At 34.9% G+C, this 24,561-nt stretch overlaps 1 protein-coding gene across 1 annotated transcript in view; it reads right to left on the reverse strand.

The window, feature by feature from the left end:
* Galnt13 (polypeptide N-acetylgalactosaminyltransferase 13) overlaps window positions 1-24,561 on the reverse strand; it is a 544,599-nt gene that overhangs the window by 469,195 nt on the left and 50,843 nt on the right. Inside the window, exon 3 of the mRNA XM_070023111.1 lies at window positions 5,427-5,672. Within this exon, the coding sequence (XP_069879212.1) occupies window positions 5,427-5,568 (142 nt within the window). The 5' untranslated portion in view covers window positions 5,569-5,672. The remainder of the gene's footprint in view (window positions 1-5,426; window positions 5,673-24,561) is intronic.

The following is a 24,561-nucleotide window of genomic DNA, read 5'->3' on the forward strand; positions in this document are numbered from 1 at the left end:
TATCAGACAGCAACAAAGAAAAAAAGAATCCAAGAGTATAAGATACTTGTTTCCCTAAATTGATGAGAAGGAACAGATTGTTTTCCCAGCAGGACCAAAGGAAACATGAAGGTACTGAATTGAGAACATAAATGAACATATTTTCTTGATGTCCTCAAAGGTGGAGAAGCATCAGGAAGGTAATGTAAGGGGCAAAATAGATAAGACGATCTTACAGAGCCTGAAAATATACAAGGTGATGCCTGTTTTCTAGAGATCTTATGGTAAATATTTCCTTGGCTAAGCTTTACACACCTTATTGTCAAGGAAGATTCTGGATGATCTAGGTATTTTCAAAAGTGAAGAAAAATATTTATTTTGAGCTTCCAGAATATGTACCTTCAAATAGAACTTGAATCCACTGCAAGCTAGACTTTCCTAATGACAAGTGTCTTTGACTGAACTCAGAACTACCAAATCCTGTATATTGGTTGCTAAAATTCTGGAAGGATCCCTTAGGTATTCTGCCTTAGCTCCCACATAGAGAAAACAGATAGAATAATGCAGATTATTCTCACAAGTTATTTTGGATGAATTAACCATGTTGATATTTGAAGATATTCTAAAGTATGCCATACAGATTGTAGTATGTTACCATTATTAACTAATACAATTACTGTTTTTTTTACATGCAGGAGGAATTTTTTTTCTTTTATATTTTTCCTTTTTTCAGAAGTAAATTTAATTTCCTATAAAGTATGTTTAAAATGTAGTATAAAGTAAAGAAATTACATTTCAGTTGACTTTGATTATGCATCTTCAACTGACCACCGATGGAAAATATTCAGAAATAAATTACTTATACAATGAAGATTCACAGGTATTTTTGTCACAATTCCCTAAAAATAGTGTAGCAAACATTTACATAACATTTTCATCATGCTAGGTATTATAAGTAATGTAGGAATGGCTTAAAATACACAGGGGGATGTATACGATATATATATATATGTATATATATACATATATATATATACTACCTTATAATAGGAATCTGTATTTTTGATGACTTTGATATTCAGGAAGTGGAATGATCCTATATATTCCCTCTACACTTTCTGATGCCTCAAAAGCCAACAAGGTTTCTAGACAGATCTCTTCCTATTAATCACTTCCACATCACCATTTCTCATCTCAAACCACATATCATCTAGGGACTGACCAATAGTTAGACACAAAAGTAGTTTGTTTTCCACACTTTTACTGAAAAAAAATAGAAATCTATACTCATTTAATTGGGAAGTAGCATGAGGTTTACAAGTAAATTATGATTTGTATTCATTTAATGCAACATGGGACACATGAGGCCAGGGAGACTGATTCCCTGCCTAGAGCACAATGGTCTTTAGAAGTGAGTCTGGGACTATGATCCAGCCTGGCAGAGTATCCCTGTAAACGTGCCACATACCCTCACATGGCCACCAGACAATTTGCAGGTGCACTGGAGCACTATTTGGCTTACCAAAATTCTCTCAAATAGCCATTATAAATCTTCCAACTTGGGAGTATCACTAATTCGTATTCCACGCTAGTCAGGAGCTATAAATAACCTTTAGTGTGCTTTAGTTCTAAAAGGCAATAGGATGACATGGAGGAGATTATGGGCTCCCTTAACATGTACTTATCTTACCTCCACAAAATGAAAGAAGAAATATGTCTGCACTGATCTGTATCTAACACTGGCACAGGTCTAACTGCTTCCATAAACTTCTTGAAATCATCTCTTTTTACAACATCATTCAGTAATTTTATGTATAAATGATAGTGCTGAGTCAGTATCAAAGATCTAATTAAGTTCTAATTCTCTATTTTAAAAAAGAACGCAAAATAAAAACTATTTCTGAAAAGAAGACCAGAAAACTGTTTTTTAAGATTGATGGCTGTTTAATAACTTTTTCAACTTCCGAACAAACACTTCATTTATTTGCCTAATGTGTGAAATAAAAATTGTCCATCCTTCTCAAATAAGCTTTTCCTAGTCTGATTCCTGTTTTCCAAGACTGAAGCAAAGAATGTTCTGCAAGAAATACACAATTTGTCCTTTACATTTCTATTTCCTATGTGTTTTCTGGTGCTTATTATGCACCTGGATTTCTGCTGATATATCTCCAATGCCTCCTTATCTGCACCTCCTCCTTCCCACTGCTACTACTCAGCTACAAACAGGTTTCTCTTCCTATATACCAAGCACATGCTTGGCTGGCACACACCTATTTTTAAGATAAAAAATAATGTAAAACATTAAACTGCAATGGCTAGGTGTTAGCATGTCTCTCACTCTCCAAGTTCTTAGGATGCACTGCTAAACACTCAGGTAGTGCACTTACTAGCATGTGGGGCCACCATGAGGTTGAAGATAGAGTTCAGGAATGGTAATATTCCCTAGAAGGCTGGGGATGCAGCCCAGTGGTGAACACCTGTCTACTGTATGTAAGGTCTTTAGTCTAATTCCTTGCAGTGCAAAAAAAAAAAAAAAAGAAAAGAAACAAATTCTCCAGAGCTATCTCTCACCCCTCACCACTGTGAAGTTAGGGGAGAAGACAGACTTCTTTTTTTGATTGTGAAAATACCATACAGAGGGGTTACAATAACATGGGCAAGGTAATGAGTCCATATCATATCAAGCATTGTTGCCTCCTCCTTTGTTTCCCCTTCCCATCCCTTCCCATCTCCAAACCCCCATCCCCCACCCCCACCAAAGTTGTAAAGTTTGTGTTTTGGCATAACGTCTTGTACATCTCATTGTTGCAATGGGTCCACCTGTATCCCTATTTAAACTATTTGTTTTTGCCCTTCCCCTCCACAAATCATACCAACATCAAATACAGTGAGAGCAGGAGAAAAGATAGATTTGTATAAGCAAATTCCTTTCCCAGAAACCATGGCTAAATTGCCATAGTGTTGGACTGCCCTGCATCCAAAACCAGGGAAAATAATTTCCTGTTGTAAACTAGGTACCCTCTGTCTATAGTATTTTGCTGCAGGAGTCTGGATAGACCTCTTCTAAGTCTTACAAATAAAGGCAACATCGTGTAATTTTATAATTCCAATACTAGGAAAATACATTTGGCTTGCATCATTCTGAGATTTAAGACTGAGCATAAAAGCTCTAAGTGAGGAAAACTACATTTTGGTGCTTGTGGAAAATGCTGTCATAGTTTTGCTGAATCAGGTTATAACATGTTTTGTGACCAATCTAGATGACTCTCTGCAACAAATGACAAAGTGATCATTGAACACTGATGCTATCCATCAAAACATATTTCCACTTTAGTCAAGCTGCAACTCAACTGATTCTAGAAATGAAGCAGAGAAAGTTGATTTATTCTGAGTTTTCACTGAAGATCAGCAAATCAATCCCATGTTCATCAAAAACCTGATGGATGCATGAAGTTATCTTACCTGAATAATTATAGATTAAAGCTAAAAATGTATAAAAAGTATACAAACTGTAGAAATACATAAAAAGCAAGTCACTCCCAAAATGCTTTATCTTAATTTTTTCTGTAAGTTAAACACTATTGTGGCAGGGGATACTGGCTCACATATTTAATCCCAGACACCTAGGAAATGGAGATAAGGAGGATGGTGATTCAAGACCAGCCTAAAAAGATCTTAACAAGATTCCATTTCAGGGGATGGGAAGATGGCTCAGTGGTAGACTGCTTGCCTCGCCTTTGAGGCCCTGGGTTCAATTCCTCAGCATCACATAAACAGAAAAAGCCAAAACTGGCACTGTGGCTCAAGTGGTAGAGCACTAGCCTTGAGCTGAAGAGCTCAGGGACAGCACCCAGACCCGGAGTTCAAGCTCCATGAACCACAACAACAACAAAACATTCCATTTCAACAAAATGAGCCAGGTGTGGTGGCATGCATCTGTGAATCCAGCTAACATGGGAGGTATTAAGTAGAAGAGTCATCTATTGGGTCACCTGGAATAATTTTGAACTCAGAAGAAAAAAGACATATGTATATGGTTCAGGTAATGCAGACTAACAAATATGTACCAGAGTAAAAAAATTTTTTAAAATTCATGAAATTCTTAGGCCTGTTCTGAAAATAAAGTTACTCAAAATTTCCCTGAACAAGAACAAGTTATCCAAAGTACTATCTAAAAATTAATTTTCAGATGTGCTCTACATGTTTCTTTAAATTGAATACAACTTTAATGAAATGTATTAGATTTCTTTGACAAAAAAGTCATGTCAAAATACTTATAACATTAAAAGAATATTAAAGGCAGGCACCAGTGTTTCACTCCTATACTCCTAACTACTTAGGAGGTTGAGATCTGAGGATTTCAGCTTGAAACCAGCCAAAGCAGGAAGCCTGTAATTGCAGTTCAAAAACAGCCCCAGAAGAAAAGTCATGAGACTCTTGTCTCCAATTAACCACAAGAAATCCAGACGTAGATCTGTGGCTCAAGTGGTAGAGGTCTAGCCTAGAGCCAAAAGACTCATGGACAGTGTCCAGGCCCTGCTTTCAAGCCCAAGAACTGGCATGTGTGTGTGCGCGTGTGTATGCACACATACATAATATTATGGCCATTAAAATGATATCTCAACCCGTAACTTAATTTAGATTCACTTTTCAAAAAGTTGCTAATATTTCCACTAGGATTTTTTGTTTTAAACATGCACACATGAATGCAGAAAACTTGCAATAAGCAGAGAATCTGTCACTTCAATGACAATAAAACTAATTTTGAGTACTCTTAAGAACTTAGGAAACCCATTTACAAAAATATTTTAAAAATATAAATACATTTTGGATCTCAAAGTCATTCAAAAAGGAAGCATAGAGAAAATTATGTGGAATCATTTTTTCAGAAAATGAGTCTCTATGCCTTTACTTGGTAAATCACCATTATTATGTTTCCTTAGGATTCACTGTTATCTAGACATTGAAAGAAGCCTATGAGGAAAAAAATTACTGAGACAGAATGACTTTATAAAATACTTAAAATTATATTTTTGTCCTTAACAGATTGCTACCTGCAGCTTGAATCTAGTCTTAAATATGTATTATTTTAAGTTAGAGATCTTTACTGTGTGCTTCAACCATAATCTCCCTCATTGTAGGGCTTTTCCTATGTGTGTTATTTGTTCTTTGAAAGATATTGGCTTCTGGAAGTCTAGGTTGTACTTTCTGTCAAATTTGAATGTTCGCTCAGAACACTGGAATGATGGTGACTGAAACGTACCAGAGGCTTGTTAGTCCTTATTTTTTCCACAAGGAAAAAAACAAGGAAAGGAAAGTAGCTTCCTTTTGACTGAATTTATATTAAGAGATCTGTCAAAATGCTCTTCCAATCAATCAGGCAAAAATTACTCTGGAGGTTTTGTATGTTGTCAAGATTAGCCACTACTTGTCCTGTGAGTACTCACCCCTCAGTGCAGGCAGCAGGGATCTCTCCTTCTTGTCATCACATTTGTTACACTCACTGAAGTACAGGAGTAAGAAGACATCCACAAGGACCCACATCAAAGAAGTGGCTAGAACCACCTTGCAGTAGACAAATCTCCTCATGTCTTTGCTTGCTCTTTAGTCAACACTCAGATCGAAGACGAAAGCTACTGTGATAAATCCAAGCCACAGAAGTGAACTCCAAGATAAAAGTAGGATGCATCCCACTGCATTAAAAAAAGAAATATTGTATTATTACGATTAGTACTATTATTATGTAGGACTTTTGCATAAAACAGAGCACAAAGTATATAACTTATTTCATGTTCCAAAATATGTCAACATTCAGATCATTATAACTATTATTAAACCCCTTAAAATGAAGCCTGTGACAAGCCAAGCTAAAATTCTAGTATCTATAATTTTTTTTGGTCAGTCATGGGGCTTGAACTCTGGGCTTGGGCACTATCCTTCAGCTCTTCAGCTCAAGGCGAGAGTTCTACTGCTTGAGCCAAAGTGCCACTTCCAGTTTTCTAGTGGTTTATTGGAGATAAGAGTCTCACAGACTTTCCTGCCCAGGCTGGCTTTGAGCTGGGATCCTCAGATCTCAGCCACCTGAGTAGCTAGGATTGCAGGTGTGAGCCACTGGTGCCCGGCTTAAAATTCTAGTATCTAATACTGGAATTAATACTAAAAGTGCTCTGCTACACCCTTGATAAACTATTTGAATTCTTCAAATTGTGTTGTCTTTTCATTGGATTGTATCATGATACATAACACTAGATTGTAAAATAGTGGAGTTCTTCTATTGATGCAATAATATTGAACTAGAATATATTGAAAATGAACTGTACAAATTGGCTGTGGGGTTGGGAGGAAGGGAAAGTGGGAGAAAAATGAGGGAGGAGGTAATAAGTTAGACAAGAAATGTACTCACTACCTTACATATGTAACTGCAACCCCTCTGTACATCACACTCACAATAAAATTAAATTAAAAATTAAGAAATCAGCATGTGGCATATTTCAACGTGACTAAGAGCTGGCTTTTATAGACACATCTGGGCCTATACAATTTATATCACTGGGAGATCATATTAGCCTCTTCCTCATCTGTGAATTAGGAATAACAATGTCATATGGAAAGAATTGCTAAGAAGATTAAATATGATCATCCATATAAAGAATCTTAGAGAACAGAATGATCCAGATACAAAAGTTTAAAGAAAGTTCCTGCATTAAAAAATAGTTACATGAAATAAACCGGTACTTATTTAACCTTAAAAGCCCCAATTGGTTTGCATAAAAACTATCCAGAACAGATATACATTTTAGAAAAGACAACATGTATGCAACAATTTAGCAGAAGAGAAACAACATAATTATGTAAAATTACTTAAAATAACCAGAGTAAGAATATAAAAAGACAGCTTAGGAGGCAGAGATAAAAGTATTGAGTTCTAACCCAGCCAAAGCAAAGGAAGAGATGAGACCTTGTAAGAAAAGTACCATTAAAAAACAGAAAAACATCCAGAGTAGAATAGTGCTTGCCTAACAGGTACAAGACCCTGAGTTGACTTACTACAACAAAAATATTAAAGAGCACAGAAATAAATATACATAATTCTTGAGATACTCAAAATAAATATGGACTTGTTTTATTTATACAAGCCAGTTTTTCTAAAATAATCAGGCAAAAATATCACTTCATTTGCTACATTAAAAATAGTGTCAATTTGTTGATATGTTTAGTCAAAGAAAAGTACTAAATACAAAAATATTTTAAACATTTGTCTCAAAATAAAAATAGAAAATATGATTTGCTAGGTAACACCTCTTTAACAGTAACTGATTTTTATATATTAAAGTAATAAAAATGTTACCTGTTCTATAGAAACCATTAACATTCAAATATAGTTTTTTGAACTATTTCTATTTTATTTCTGGAGGCAAACAATTATTTCCACTGTTTTGCTTCTTACTGTTTAGGTCAATGAAATAAATGTTATGATTTTTCATCTTGCTATGCTGAAAATGTTCTCAGCAAAGATTCTTATCTATTCCTTCAACATATTTTGAAAAGTAAGTACCAGCTTGTGGACTAAAATCACATAAAGTAACAGTTAAAAGTAATTACTGCTGGTTCGCATGAATAATCCTACATTCTAAGGAGATTGAGAACTGAAGACCAAGGTTTGAAGCCAGCCTAGGCAGAGGAATCTGAAAGACTCTTATCTCCAAAAGACTCCTACCTGCAAAAAGTTGAAAGATACCACTCAAATGGTATCATGGAAAAAATGCCAGCCAAGAGCTTAAGGTCTTGAGTTTAAGCTCTATTATTGGCACAAAAACAATACTGATTATTGTTATGGGGATGTATGTGGTCCCTGGCTACACAGAAGGCAGAAGATTCGCATCCCTCCCAGACTAATTCTGGTAAAGATTTAGGATCCTGACCTATCAAAATCATAAAAAGCTGGGGGCATAGCCCAAGTGGTAGAGTACTTGCCTTGTAAGTACAAGGCAGAGTTCAACCCAATACCACCAAGCAAAAAATTGCTACAAAGAGGCATTTTTAAAACTACATAAAATTTACATCATTTTGTGCATTTGAATGTATGGGAGAAGGTGTATACACAAAAGGAGAGTCATATATTATGTAAAACACATAATATTTTGGGTATTTTCTTAAGAAATAACTGTGGAATGTTCATTATCAAGCTTGTCCCATTTTCATTTCACTTTTAACTGCTAAATGTTGGAACAGCTAAATGTTAAAAACTGATTATCACCTATTGTTGTATGTTTTTGCACTTTTTTTTCTTTTGGTCGGTCATGGGGCTTGAACTCTGGGCCTGGGCGCTGTCCCTGCACTCTCCAGCTCAAGGCGAGTGCTCTACCACTTGAGCCAGAGCGCCACTTCCTGTTTTCTAGTGGCTTATTGGAGATAAGTCTCCGGACTTTCCTTGCCTGGGCTGGTTTTGAACCGTGATCCTCAGATCTCAGCCTCCTGAGTAGCTAGGATTATAGGCGTGAGCCACAGGCACCCGGAGAACATTTTTGATATATGAAACAATTCAAGCTGTCAAAAAATGGTCTTCATATGTAGTTCATCTCTTCATTCTATAGTAATGAAAATCCAATGGAAAAGCACAGAAAACGAAGTTGCTTACTGAATGGTCCTCCTTGGAGATATGGCAGTCCAGTTTTACCCTGGATAGGGATGCTTTAGGCAGGCATCCTGTCTCTGGGTACTTCTAGCCTAGTCCAGCTCTATCCACCCCCAAAAATATTACAAGTAAGCTAAAAGATTTTTTAAAAAATATGAACGCTCTTATAGTAGATGTTCTGAAATGACTTAATAAATATTTGAATAGCTAACATATGTCATTCCTTAATAAGTCAGTCAAAGTTATTGGGACTTTAATTTAAACTCTAGTTAGGATAAAGTAAAAATTACATTTTATTGCCACTTTAAGCATTACTGAAATTGTCATTATTTCATAGTCTATGGATTTAGGAGAGCACTGAAACAATTCTAACTCTACTATTCCATGTGACAAAATTAAGATGCTGCATAATTTTTTTCATTTACTTACAAATCAGTCTATTTTTGTATATTTGAAGTTTTAAATCTACCTATGTGTACTTCTTCCAAAAAGGTTCAGTTTTAATACTGAAAAAGCTCTTATCACCTTATATCCGTGAAATGATTATCTCTTTGTGAGTTCCAATCTGTCTCTTCTTTTGGGAACAAATGTGATGGAGGAGAAAGATAGTTGAGAATATATGGAATCTATCCAACATAAGTACAGTTGGGGGTCCAATTTTCTTTAAGAAAATCAGCATCTCTATTGTGTTTTTATTCTAATAAGCTACTCATTTGCAAATAATGTTCTATTTCTCAAGCAGCCAAAAATCCAGCTTCTGTAATACCCCTGGCTTGTCAATCCAAAGTGCAGAATAACTAACTAGCCTAAACTACAGGATCTTCTCTCTGCTACTATGACCAACTTTCTTACAGTTTCCAAAATACTTTCATGGTTGGGAGGGGGCGCGCAGTGGCTTATTCTTGTAATGCTAGCAAATGAGATCAGAGAATCAAGGTTTGAAATCAGCCTGCCATGAAAATCCTTGAGTCTCTTCTCCCTAGTTAATCAATACAAAAGCCAGAAGTAGAGCTGTTACTCAAGTGGTAGAACACTAGCCTTGAGCAAAAAGTTCAGGAATAGTGCCCAGACCCTAAGTTCAGGACTACATTAATTTTTTCAACGGTTATCCCAATTTTTATATTTTGATTTGCTTTTGATCTATAGTGATGATGTCACTATGTAGCCTGTCTCAGTTTGTAGAGTGCTGGGATTACAGATGTATATTTCTAAGCCTGGAAATATATGCATTTAAAAAAGTAATAGTACATTGAAATTGCAGAGCATCTGCATAGCAAAGTACATGGCTCATTAGATAAATAGAAAGCCCACAGATTGGGAGAAGATCTTCACTAACTATACAACAGACAAGGGCCATATATCAAAAATATCCATAGAGCTCAAAAAATTAAACCCCCTAGTAACAAATCCTCAAAGAAATTACCACCCTATTAATAAATGGGTTAAAGAATTAAAAAGAGACTTCTCTGGAGAGGAAATGAGAACAGCCAATAGACAATAAAGAAATGTTCAAAATCATTGGACATAAAAGAAATGCAAACTAAAACTACATTGAGATTCCACCTCACCACAGTTAAAATGGCCATTATCAAGAAAACAAATAACAAAAGTGCTGGAGGGGATGTGGCCAAAAGGGACACTAATACACTGTTGGGGGGGAGGGTAAACTTGTTCAACCACTCTGGAAAGTAGTATGGGGTTTCCTAAAAGGGCTAAACATAGAACTCCCTTATGATTCAGAAATTCCACTCCTGGGCATTTACCCAAAGGACCACAGACAAGACCATACTAAAGCTACCAGCACAGTATGTTCATTGCGGCATTATTTATCATAGCTAAAATATGGAACTAACCCAGATGCCTCTTATAGATGAATGGGAATAGATTGAGAAAATATGATAGCTATAGATATAGATATAGATATATGGATATAGATTTCTATCACATTTTCTCGAGCTATTTATATATAATGGAATATATATTATATTAATGGAATATAATATATATAATAGAATTAGTATATGTCTAGGATAGTCCTAGAAGGCCATCACTATACCTCAATAGATATGAACATATGAGCAAATGAAATGATGCTTATCAAAATGAACTCCAAAGCAAGACTTTTTTTGTTTTTATTTTTGCTTTTGTTTTTGTTTTTTTAATGTACTATGTAAAGTTATTATTTTTCCTATTTGTTCTTTCTTCCTTTCGTTTATCCCATCATCCTGTTTTTGATTTTGGTAACCTGTGTACCGTGTATGTATTTTTCTGATTTGGGGAAGGGAAGGGGAATAGCAAAATGATGAGACCAAGTGACAAAGGGTGAACCAATGTACCAAAGAGACTAACAGACACTATGTTGGAATGAATTTTACAACTAGTGGGGAGAGCGGACTTGAAGGGGAGGGAAAGTGAGAGAACACAAGGGAGTGGGTAACAATGTTCTACAAAAAATTTACTCATTACCTTACTTATGTAACTGTAACCCCTCTGCACATCACACTTACAATAAAAAATTAATGGTATAAATTAATTGTACAAATCATTTTCATTATATTTACAGTAAGTATAAAATTCTTTCCATTCAAATTATACTTCTTAACTCTTCTCCCTTCCCTTTCTTTTTTTGTTTTGTTGTTTTTGTTTGTTACTGTGTGTGTGTGTGTGTGTGTGTGTGTGTGTGTGTGTGTGTGTGTGTGTGTGTGTGTGTGTGTGTGTGTGTGTGTGTGTGTATGTGCCTTTCCTGGGGCTTGAACTCAGGGTCTGGGAGCTTTGTTCCAGAGCTTTGTTGCCCAAAGCTAGCACTGTACCACATGAGCCACAGCTCCACTTCCAGCTTTGTGGGGCTGGTGGTTGTGGAGTCTCATGGACCTTTCAGCCCAGACTGGCTTCAATCCTCATTCCTCAGATCCCAGCCTCCTGAGAAGTTACGAATACAAACATAAGCCACCAGCACCTAACTCTCCCTTCCCCTTTTAAGTTATTGGTGGTTTTCTATATCCTATTTTCAACATACATATATATGATCTATGTATAACTTCATTAAATATATGCCTTTTAAAAATTTCTCTAGATAAGAAAAGTTTAAGCGATGGAAAGTTATCCAGAACCATCTTGCTACTTGGGAGTATTCTTTTTCTTCTTGTTGACTAAACAGTGATATCAGCCATATACTATATACTATTTATTACAGTATATTTTCAGTTGAAATATGCACCAGTTTCTTTATCTTATTGAAATTAAACTTCAAGTATAGCCATAAAATATAGGTAAAGTTCAGGGGGTTTGGTAACTATTTCATTAAAGTCAGAAGAAAAACTTCTTTGGGGTTTCTGTTCTATTTGTTGTTTTGTTCAATTGGAAAGTTATTACTTCCCCCACAGACTACAGTTTAGTTACTACTAGACATTTTTATCTGGAGTCATATATTCTCTTCAGCACAGAATTGCATAATGCTTGCAAATTTATTTAATCTATTTTATGAGGCTATACTTGAAGATGCCAAAGGATCCTGGAAGCTCTTCTAAGATTTCTGGAAGGGCTTCCAGAAGTATCAGCACCAAATAAACTTTCAGTATTTTGAATAGCTAAGTAGCTCCTATGACAAATGGCCACATAAGTTTTGCAGAGTTCCTACATACATTAATGACGCTAGTGAGAAAGCCTGGAACAAATTTCCAGATTTAGTTGTAGCTCTGATTGAAAGGCTGACCTTTACATGAAGAAAGATTAAAAATTAACATATATCTAGGTGATTAAGGCATATACATATGTCTATATATATGTGTGTACATATATAAATATAAATATGAATGAGTAAATAGATAATAGATAAATAGATCAGATAGATATACCCTCACTTGCATTTAAATTAAGGAAAAGGCAAATACTTATAACATTTAATTCAATCATTAGGAGGCAACCTACATAGACTCTAAAGATACATACTTCAGAGTTCCAATGACAAGATTTAAACTGGATTCCAATACATATTATTTGTATGACAATTCAAGCTACTGAAAAGTTTATTGGATTGGTTATCTGGCTGTTGCTATTATAAGGAATACTATTAAACAAATAAAGAGTATGCCAGTCACCTATGCTTCCAGAAATAGTACATGGTCAGTGTACCATGATTAAAGGGGCTGAGGACTAATAACATGCCAGCCAGGCGCCGGTGGCTCACGCCTGTAATCCTAGCTACTCGGGAGGCTGAGATCTGAGGATCACGGTTCACAGCCAGCCCAGGCAGGAAAGTAGTCGGTGAAACTCTTATCTCCAACTAACCGCCAGAAAACCGGAAGTGGTGCTGTGTCTCAAGTGGTAGAGCACTCCAGAAAACCGGAAGTGGCCCTGTGGCTCAAGTGGTAGAACACTCGTCTTGAGCTGAAGAGCTGAAGAACAGTGCTCAGGCCCAGAGTTCAAGCCCCATAACTGACCAAAAAAAAAAAAAAATGCCAAAGAAGAATCCTTTAATGGGTGCAATTTCTGGAAGAGTGAGAGCTGCACAATGTTTTACAACTGTCAAAACCCACTGAATTGTGCACTTTGGATTATGCTTTTATCTCCAAGTCAATTATACTTCCTTTAATGTCTATGGAGATATCATATGATTCCCTGGTATCTTTAACTTTTGAGTAAACAAAGAAATTACAAAAGATAAGGAGCTTCTACTTAATAACTTTTGGATCTTCATGCAGGCACTGGGTTCTCTAGATAGTTCTTAAATATGTTAATTGCCACTTAGCTTATGGCATAAATATATGCTGTTTTCTGTGACAAGTATTATATTCAAGGATCTCTGTTGATATCTCTTGTCAAATGATACAAAATACCACACATGCCTGTCATGTTCCATCTCCATATCTCCTTATTACTTTTCTACATACTTAACCACAACACATTTAAAATAATTTTTTGTTTACTAGTTACCCCATATTAACAAACAATATAAATGAGTACAGGATTCAGATGTGCTTACGTATGTATGCTCTATGTTATCCAATATATTTAAATTTAACAACTGTTAACATTAGTCAGTATGAACTGAATTACTATGATTCTCTCTAATCCTTCCCATCCAAATTGCTATGTTGAAGTCTTTACCTGCAATATTTTAGGCAATGACTATGTATGAAGACTATGTTGTTTAAAAGGTAGAGTTAAGGTAACTGAGCCATATTGGTGGTCACCACTAAATTTGACTTGTGAACTTTCAAGAAGAGATTAAAGTACTACTGACTAAAACCTATATTCTTAACTACTAAGGATGCTCAGATTTGAGGATTGTGGTTTGAAGATAGCCGAGGCAGGAAAGTCCCTGAGACTCTTAATTTGAATTTAAAAAATTTTTTTAAAAAAAGAACTGGAGCTGTGGATCAAGTGCTAGATTGCTAGCTTTAAGCTTCTGTAGTGGAGTGGTGGTGGCTCACGCCTGTAATCTATGCTACTCAAGAGGGTGAGATCTGAGGGTCATGGTTCAAAGCCAGCCCAGACAGAAATGTTCATGAGACTCATCTCCAATTAACCACCAGAAAAGGAAGTGGCTCTGTGGCTCAAGTGTTAGGGCAGCACCTAGACCCAGAGTTTAAATCCCACAACTGACAAAAAAAAATCTCAGGGACATCACCTAGGCCCTGAGTTGAAGCCCCTGAACTGACACACACACACAAACACAAAGAGATTGGTGGTGGGTTGGGAGGAAGGAGACAGAGACAGACAGACAGACAGAAGGTAGAAGAAATACAAGCCACAAAAAAATAAAAGCAATTATGCTTTTGAACTTCTAACTTCCAGGTCTCTAAGAGAAAATAGTATTAAACCTTCTTGCTTTCACAGATACAAAAATATTTATCTCAGATATATACTAGTTATTGCAAATAAGGGAAACCATGGGACCTATGCTTCTTTGGGCCTGGCTTACTTCACTTAATATAAATTTTCCAAGTCTTTCCATTCCTAACAAATGGGGCAATGTCATTCTTTCTGATGGAGACATAGAATTCCATTGTGTATATATACCACATTTTCTTGATCCATTCACCTACTGAGGGGCATCTGGGTTGGTTCCGTATCTTAGCTATGGTAAATAATGCTGCAATAAACATAGTTGTGCTGGTAGCTTTAGTATGATCATGTTTGTGATCATACGGGTAAATGCCCAAAAGTGGGATTGCTGGGTCATAGGGGCAGAAACGATCAGATAAGTTGATGTTAGGTGAAATGAACCCCAAGATAAGGAATCAAATGGTTTTTCTTTCTTGCTATTGTTTCTAACATATTTATAAGATGATTTCTTTGTTGCTTTATATGTCCCTCCCCCTGTTTTCACTGTATTTGATGTTGGTATAATTTGAGGAGGGAAGGGAAAAAATAAATTGTTTAACTAGGGATACAGGTGGACCCATTGCAACAATGAGATGTACAAGACATTATATTGAAAAACAAACTTTACAACTTTGGCACCAGGGAAGGAAGGAATGGGAGGTGGGGGCGGGGGGGGGAGGTGGATGGGAAGGGATGGGAAACAAAGGAGGAGGCAACAATGCTTGATAAGAAATGTACTCATTACCTTGCTCATGTAATTGTAACCCTTCTGTATGGTATTTTCACCATAAAAAATTTTAAAAAGAATATTTATTATGTTCTTGTCTCTTCTGCATCAATCTGTTTTGATTACATTGTTACCATTTTAAAAACAGAAAATTTTAATATTGATAATAATCTCAATAAAGTTTGACCCCACATCCTTCTTCAGCTACCACTATATCCATCTGTCTATCTTTAATGCTTAGAAATATGTAAAACCACTGTTTGAACATCCTTATCTTCTCATTCTTTCTCATAATCCCAATAGACTTTACCTCCTGTCACTTTATGAAAACCCTAATTAGTATGGTCATTGTCAAATCCAAGTGTCAATTGTCAATCATTACCTTACACAATTCTTGAGTGGTATGTGACTCCCTTAGCCAAAAAATGTCTTGTCCTCCTTTCTGAATATTCTTTTATACATTTTGTTTTAGATATTGTAAAAGTTCTGTTGGCTCTAAGTTTATATTTGGGCCATTTTCCACCAATTTTTCCACTATCACTAGACACCAATCCACCAACTCCACCTTCAAATACTATTTCATATTTTTCCTTGAGAGCATGCTTTGTTGAGACACAATTGACATCATATGGTTGAGCCATTTAGAGTGTGTAATACAATGGCTTGAATGTAGTCACAAGACTGTGTAACAATTGCACTTAATCCTTCCATATAAAATGTATGGGTCAGCGTGGTAGACGATTGGGGGGAAAAGGGTGTATTTAATAACTTCATTGAATTTTCTTGGACATGAAGGGATAACAACAACCTTGATCTCTGGGAAAGAAACACTGTATGCCAAAGGTACAAAAGGTGAGTATAGTTAATTGGTGTTTTCTTTGTCACCTATGTCTATCATGAGAACCAAGCAAAATTATCATGTAGCCTTCTTGAATGAAGCAGCATCTATGCATGGCAAATGCTTAAGCAAACCAATGCAGTGATACTCAGATCAAGCTTGATAACAAATTCTGAGCTGAAGACACTTGTGCCCATACGAGTTATGTGTTTGCATACAGAGCTCACTGAGCCATGACTGATGTGACCATTAGGAATCTAAGTCCTTGATAACCTATCACAATGACAGTCAAAGATTAGTGGTAGGCTGATCTACTCTCCCTTGTACCAGTTTGGCTGGATAATAGATGGGCTGTGCAATCTATGTTAATTATATAAAATTAGACCAACTCTGGGAACTGGTGGCTCATGTTTGTTATCCTAATTACTTATGAAGACTGTGGTTCAAAACGAACCCTGGCAGAATATTTTATGAGACACCTCTTTCAACCAGTAGCTACATATATTGGCATTCATTTGTCATCTTAACTCTCTAGTAGACTAAAATCAAAGGAATCACAGTTTTGGACCAGCGAAGGTAGAAAAATCTACTAGAATCTATCTCAGTGGAAGAAACTGGGAATACTGATTCATACCTACCATCCATCATTTACAGGAAAAGTAAAATCAGTAAATCATGGTCCAGGCATAAGCCCCAGCAGAAAGCAAGATTTGATCTCAAAAATAGCCAATGCACAATAAGGTTGGAGGCATGGCAGTGGTAGAGTACATGGCTAGCAAAGCCAGACTGAAACTGCAGCACCATCAGCAAAAGAAAATGCAGACCCACACTGACACCCCTGAGACATATTTACAGTGGCTGTGTACAGGACAAAATGTAAAGTCAATACTGTCTGTTGGAATTCTTGAGATCACATCATATTTGCTTAAAATAAATCCATAATTATAAAAATAAAATTTATTTTCTATTTATTCTAAAGATGCAATTCAGTATCCATGTAGAGGCTATCTTGGCCCTAGGTACCAAAGATAAAGCACACTATAAAAGAACATGATTCTTCCCTTCTTGCTTAGGATTCAGGAGGGGACACAGATAAGAGCAGTAAAGTATAGCAAGAAAGGAAATAAATGAAACATATGGAACTCTTTTTAACAGTTTTATTACAGAATTACAAATTTTGTGAGAATGCAACAACAAACAGTAATTGGGCACAAAATATGAGAAGAACTTTACAGAGAATGTGAGGCAGATGTCATTCATCTGTCAAGGCAACTCGTTACGTTAATTCTCTGCCATGCTTACACACAAATATCTTCTATGAAGACACTGTAAGTGTCAAAGCCCAAAATCTAAAATAATGGGGCTTTATAAGCAATAGATTGTCATTAATTGATAACATAATTATGCCTACATAAAGAGGAGACAGCAAAAATTTATGTATGACACTCAAAAAGATAATGAAATGAAATTGTTGTGCTTATCAACCTGAAAATGATTCCTAAGGCATCTGATTGAGGCACGTACTGACTATTTAGCATTCAGCCCATAATTTCGAATCAATGGTTCAATCTTGTTCTTTAATTGTCACCAAAAGGGATAAAAACAGAAGTCCAAAATACCCAACTGGAAATAAGACATAGAAATTAAGACAACACTACAGCATTTAGACAGCTCCCAGTAGACATATACTAGCTAGCTGGCCATATCCTGCCACAAATCTCATGATTAATAAAATAAAATTTCCACCAAGATGTCAAATCATTAGACAATCTTAGCCTCAGCTTCCTTCTTGGCCTTAAGGGTTCTGAATTCTTTATGACTAAAGATATGAGGAATGTATTAAAAGTGTTCTTTCTTTGAAATGTATATGGTAATAGGACTATTTCTTGTCTAGCCTAGGCTTCCTCTTCAAAACATGGACATTTGTTGGTAGGAAATAAAAAAGAATAATTTAGATTATCTTGTAAAATTATATCAAATTCACTTTGGCTGCTCTGGTTGGAAATTAGAGATAAAAATTAGAAAAGTTCAACAAAAACAATGAAGTCCATGGCAAAAATGACTCAGCTGCACAAATGGAGGTTGAAGAAGTAAGCTGACCACAGATAACACCAGAGTTATATTAAAATTACACAAGTATAAACAAAATTTTATTTTCATGTCTATATATTTTACTTCATAGGAGGAACTCATATCTTTCTTAAATGTAGTTGTAAAATACTGGTGGGTGAAATGTTCAATCTCATCCATCAAAAAAAACCCTCATTAAAGATTACATACACTTAATTATTAACTAGATTTGCACTTTCAGGGACAATTAGTTTTTTTCTTTCAAACTTCCTGGTACAGCTATTAATCATAAGTTAATGCCTTAAAAGACAGGCAATTAGAAGGAAGAGGTAAATAAAGAACCAAATAATCAGGATATTGAATAATTAGACTTTAGTTAATTAACAGCAAAGTAAAAGTATTATATCCCTAAGGAATCCAAAATTTTTATTCTTATTAGCCAAGTAAATTTGTCATAAAATTAATAAACACTGTAACTTATTAATCAATATGGAGCAGTGCAATATATTACTATGCACATTCCAATAGTACAAAACAAAAATTCAAGCTAAGTATGGTGATGCAAGTTTATATTTCCAGATACTCAGGGGGAAATGGCAGAATGATCTTAAGCTCAGAAGAAGCTCAGGAGACATTAATGAAGTTGTATCTCAAAAACAAAATTTAATCAAAAGGACCGGGCTGGGTGTGACTCAAACAGTGGAGTGCTGGCTTGGCATATAACAAGGCCTTGTGTTCATTGTCTAGTACTGCAAAAAAAAAAAATCTATAAAATAGATAAATTTCCCCAAAATTTCATGAGAATAAGAGCAGAATATTCTTTACAAAATGTAATAATTGATCAAAGTTTATTTAGGCATGTAAGTACACGAAGAAAAAACGCGCAAAGTAACATTTTTCCTATCATCTGGAAAAACTACTACTAATTAGAAATTGAATGAAATACTGTTTTAAACAAAATTATATTATAGCAAGAGCAGTATCAAATACATGCCTTTGTACTTTGAAAGCAGAAATAAAAAGTGAAATCTTGTTTTTAAAGGAACAGGATTTATTAAAAATAAAAAGAATTTTCAACTAGTTTCTAAGAATGTACCCACATTGAACTAATAATTTTCTGCTGAAAACATTCTTTTAAAAATTCCATATTGGATAAAAATATATTAAATTTAGAAATATTACATCACAGTATTTATTAAAATAATCAAAATAGATACATAGCTAATTGATGTCATGTCATTCTTGCAACATGAAAACTTTTTATTACATGAAAACACACTAGCATAGTAATATAAAGTTAGGACAATCAAGGTACCACACTTAAGTTTCTTCATCGCAATGTTTTAGAACATATTCATACTAAGATTTGGAAAATAAGTGGAACCATGGTGGTTTTCTTCTTGCTATTTTTGTTTCATATACCAACTACCCCAAAAATATACATTACCTAAATGATGGGGAATATATGTTTTATTTAACGCAAATTTTAAAAACCACCAATATATAGAAATCATGATAAAATATGAAATTGTTTGTTACATGGTATTTGTGTAGAGGCTTACATAAACTCATGAGTATGTACAGACACCTATAAGGAAAAAAGTGTAAATGAAGGACAAATAGCTATCACATACTTCACAAAACAGTGCAAGTGAAACAGAGCTGAGGGCATAACTTGCACTAAAATGAGGCCTTAATATTCAGCATTGGTTTCCAAATTTCTCTCTTTTGCAACTATCCATTGCTTCGGAGTCTATGAGGCTTTGAAAAGATAAAATTTACCCCACTTGTAAAATTCCATTAAAACTCTATATTGCTTTGAAGAAAATGGCTAATTTCAAGTCTACAATCTCATCTAAGATTATCATTGTTATCATGGTTGCAAATAGGACCTCTGTTACAATAAAATATTCTCCTAAATCCATCATGTTGATGGGTATGAACACTCACTTCTAACTACTCTCACTATTAAAAATTATTAAAAACTAAAAATTACACTCACTATTAAAAATTAAAAGTCCATTCAAATTCATATAACATTCTAGTTGTATTCCATTCTTGTACAGAAATTTCAAGGTATTAAAAACATACATATATGGATCCTCAATTTTTTTCTTTTTATTTGATTGATGCTAAAATTGCATGGTAAAGGAGTTATGTAAGAACCATAATAAGTTTTGCTAAAGAAAAACATAGCCACTAATCAACAGTATACTCTAATTTGGAAAAAAATTATGATTGAAACAATAGATAAAATGATCATGAAATTACCATTTGCTAAAAAAATAAATAACCCTCCCTATTATAAGCAAGCAAGTTGGTGGTTGTTTTCACTCAGAGACAGATTTATAAAGATGCTCAGTCTATTTCATATCATCTGTTCTATGTTCTGTTAGTAAACGTCTTATTTTAAGTGCTATTCCAAATCACCATATTAGTTCAGTGTAATAATTAAATATATTTGAGAGAGCCCACCATTTATTGTTATATACCATTCTTCACTGGTTAAATCAATTTCTGACTATATTTTTTTGTATTATCTACCACAAGTTAACACTGGGAAACAGTCTGGTGACAGGTGAGGCTTGTAGCACAGTGAGAGGTGAGAGAGAAGTGATTATCACTTACATTTATTTACTCTGTTAGGTTTATATTCTAGAAATCAGATCTTAAGAACAAATATGAATCAATAAGAAGTGAGTTATTAATAGCTTACTTTTGAGACAATGTCCAAATTCTAAAAGCAAATGGCTTATAAATGTTCTACAAAGGTTTTGCAGTTTGAGTAACTAAGGTATAGAGCTGCATGATCCATAACATCCATTTTGTCCAGAGAAAAGCTCCACTATTATGTGGATGAATGATTATTATATTTTTTGTGATTTTGATAAGCAGAGTAAATACATTATAACCAGTGATTGACATCAGAACAAATCACTAGGGGTGCTCCATTCCAGGATCTCTTATCTATTAATTTCTGTGGAATGAAACACTATTCAAACTGAGGAGGTAAATGCTCATATGATTTCCCTCTTGCAAAAAAGAAAAAGAAATAAAAAACATAATCAGTAAAAATTCTCTGATTTCCCACCACCACTCACCTCCACCCTAGCAGAACAGCAATCAACGTTTTATTTTCTATTTGCCTCCCATTTCTGGCAAAGGCATGTACAGTGGCAGCAATCTCAATCAATGACGCCTATTAACTAATGTAGGTATTTTTTTTCTGTATGCCACTTTAATTCCCGATTATTCTATTCTTTGATTTTAAGTATACTTATGTTTATGTATATTCAAATTATGTTTCTACCATATTTCTTCTTTTTCATTCATCTCGATTATTCCATCACCTCTCTTTTTACAATTACTAAATTTGCCAAGCCTAGACTTCATTTCCATTTGAAATTGTCTCTTCAGGATATACTAGTTAATTGTTTCTTTTTTGTGATTATTTCTCCCATTTTTTCTAATTCATCATTTCTTCCTCATCTATGGAAAACACCATCTCTTGAGAACCCACTCAGCTTTCCACTTACAACCTCAACGCAAGGAGGTATTTTATATGTGTAGTTACAGGATTCATTATGGTCACTTTAGAAAGAGTAGTTTCAGAAAAGCAGAAAAGAAAGTCTCTGAATATGGAGATTTGAATAGAAGTATAAATTCAGAGGGTATACATAAATCTTAGGAACATTTAGCTATGAATTAGAGAGAAGAGTTATGGCATTGGGAAAAACAGACTTGGAATAAAGGGAGAATGTATGCACACATGAATGTTACTTTTTGACATGTTTAATGCCATAGGTGGAAATTGAAAGAGAAAAAGATTGAATACGCAGAAAATATTCACTGGAGTCAGACATGTACAAGAATGAGATCCAAGGATGCATGAAGGCAGTGATTCATGGAGGAAGAGGAACCATTGGAAAGGAAGAATTCAAGGACTTATGGATACTGGTAAGTGAGGAGGAAACATAGATTCCTATTTTATAGTTGCTATTTTCTCTACACAGCATCTGATAAGCAGGTAGAGAGAAGAGTGGTGGTTAGGTCAGACAGCATAAGAAAGTGGAAAATATTTGATTTAAAAATGTGGAGAATGTGAGATACCTGTCTTGAAAAGCACATACAAGCTCTTTGTTAGAATAGAGTGCTCAGTTGAAATTTTTCTTCCAAAATCTCACCTGTGCGTTTGGCATGCTCACCCCAGGGAATTTAGGCATATGTCCATTTCAATTCCTTCACACATTCTAACAAAGGAGTTAATGCCAGCTGGTATACTTTAATTTCCATATCCAATTTTTGGAACAGGCAGGGGGGAGGAAGTGGGAGGGAGGAGTGAGCATGGTGGGGGAGGTAAGGGATAGTGGGATAACAAGAGAAGGGGAAACAATGATCGACAAATAATATACTCATTGCCTTACTCATGTAACTGTAACCCCTCTGCACAGCATCTTTACAATAAAATAAAGAAAAAAGAAAAATACAATAAAATGAATAAAACTAAATAAAAATCAGATCATCTTAAACATGACTGAATTGACCTTATAATATAGCTCAGTGGTAGAATGTTTGCCTAGCATATATGAGGCTCTGGATCTCCAAACTGCAATAAACAAATCGACAACACATGTGATTAACACTTTGGTTGGATTAATACATGATATTGGAAGATTGAAATTTCAATGCAATCTTCATTAACATGTTCTGAGTATGTTGAAAATAAGTTGTACAGTCTTTTCTTCTAAAAATTCATTACTGACACAACTTTCCAAATCTTTGCACTCATACTTGTAAAGGAGCAAAAGAGGGAAGGAAATAGAAATCCAAAAAATTGTTCTATAAGCTACCTACATATTAGAAATAAACTGTTAGTAGCTTTGATTAATATTAATAACTGCATAAATGATAGTCTCTCTCCTCCTTTCCCCACCATTCCTCTCTGTCTGTCTCTCTCCCTCTCCCTCTCCCCTCTATCGCTTCCTGTTATACCCTTCTGTAAAAGATACAAGTTTGACCCTTTGGCTGCTCAACTAGGAGTCTCTGATATGGGTTGCTTGGCAACATGACTGATTGAATACACAGCAGCCTGTGTGGTAAGTCTATTTTCACCCTTGCAGGTAAGAATTTGGATAGAATGTCGTGAGGTTTTTCATTGCAATTCTATTTCATTTCAGTGGACATACAATTAAATTTATTGCTTGTACATGGTTAGTACAGTCCACTGCATTTTCACTACTATTTCAAATACCTTTTGTCATAATTATTAATATTCTCAGAAAATTGCCCTTCAAAATTCTTCATATATTTTTGAAGTTTATTACTATAAAGTCAAAATCTAAAGGAAAAATTATAAATTAAGTTTATTGAAAAGAAGACTTGTAAAGGGATTGTTTTCATATGCTTTGTGTCTTACTGTAGTAATAGCAACACTACAATATAAAATCAATCTAGATCTATTCTTAATATTACTGTACTTTGTGCAGTTCAATATACATATGGTCTACTTCAAATGAAGTCTTAAAATGTAATAGCAATATGAAGAAACATGTATACATACACAAATACAGGCAGTACACACTTGGTATATGTTTGTTTTGAAACAAGAACAATCTCTATTTTTTTTAAATCATAGATGATCACATGTTCTTAAAGGTCAGAATTTCTGTTGCATTTAACCAATTAAATAACACAGAATATTTTGCCATATGGCAGCCATGCTTTTACTAATAACTTGCTATTTATAAAAAGAAAGCTTTAACTGTCAACTCAGATGGGCAAATTGAAGAGAGCAGACAGCACTAATTACCACATATGGCAAATGATTTGCCATTTGCTTCATCCTTGATGGATCACAAGAAGAATGCTACAGATGCATAGAAAGATCACAACTGGAAACTGTGATCTGGGAAACATTTCATACACAAAACCACACATGTATATCCCTTACCAATCTCCACCAAAGAGTTCACAGATCCCAACTTCCCACAACATCCTGTGGGATGATGTAGATGAAGAGATCAGCCAAATCGAAACACACTTTAAAAGACTTTCTTGATATCTTTATTTAATTGTATTTTAATCTTCCCTGTCCCTTACCACTAGATCTTCTAAAGTGCCTAATACTGAATGAAGGTCTTATTTCATTATTACTGTGGTCATCACGGCATTGTTTTTTAATTAAAGCATCTTGCCCCAAATTATACCCTTTGCCCAACCCAGCAATCTTAACAAATAAAATTCTAAGCCAGTTTTATTTTAGTATTAAAGTATGTCTTAATTAATTCAACTGTTTCATAACTAGCAATGTCCTTCAACAAAACCAGTTCTTTTATAATCAGAGTAATCAGACAACTACTTTGATTTCAGTAAAGAAGTTTTTATTAATTTGTTTGTTGGTCTTTATAATACAGAAAAACATCTCTGGAGAAAAATGATGTGCAGAATTGCAGCTCTTTCAAGCTCTCGGGCAGCTGGAAAGGTCAG

This window comes from Dipodomys merriami, unplaced genomic scaffold (genome assembly GCF_024711535.1).
Source record: "Dipodomys merriami isolate MVZ:Mamm:240054 unplaced genomic scaffold, mDipMer1.0.p SCAF_1, whole genome shotgun sequence".
NCBI classification, from domain to species: Eukaryota; Metazoa; Chordata; class Mammalia; order Rodentia; family Heteromyidae; genus Dipodomys; species Dipodomys merriami.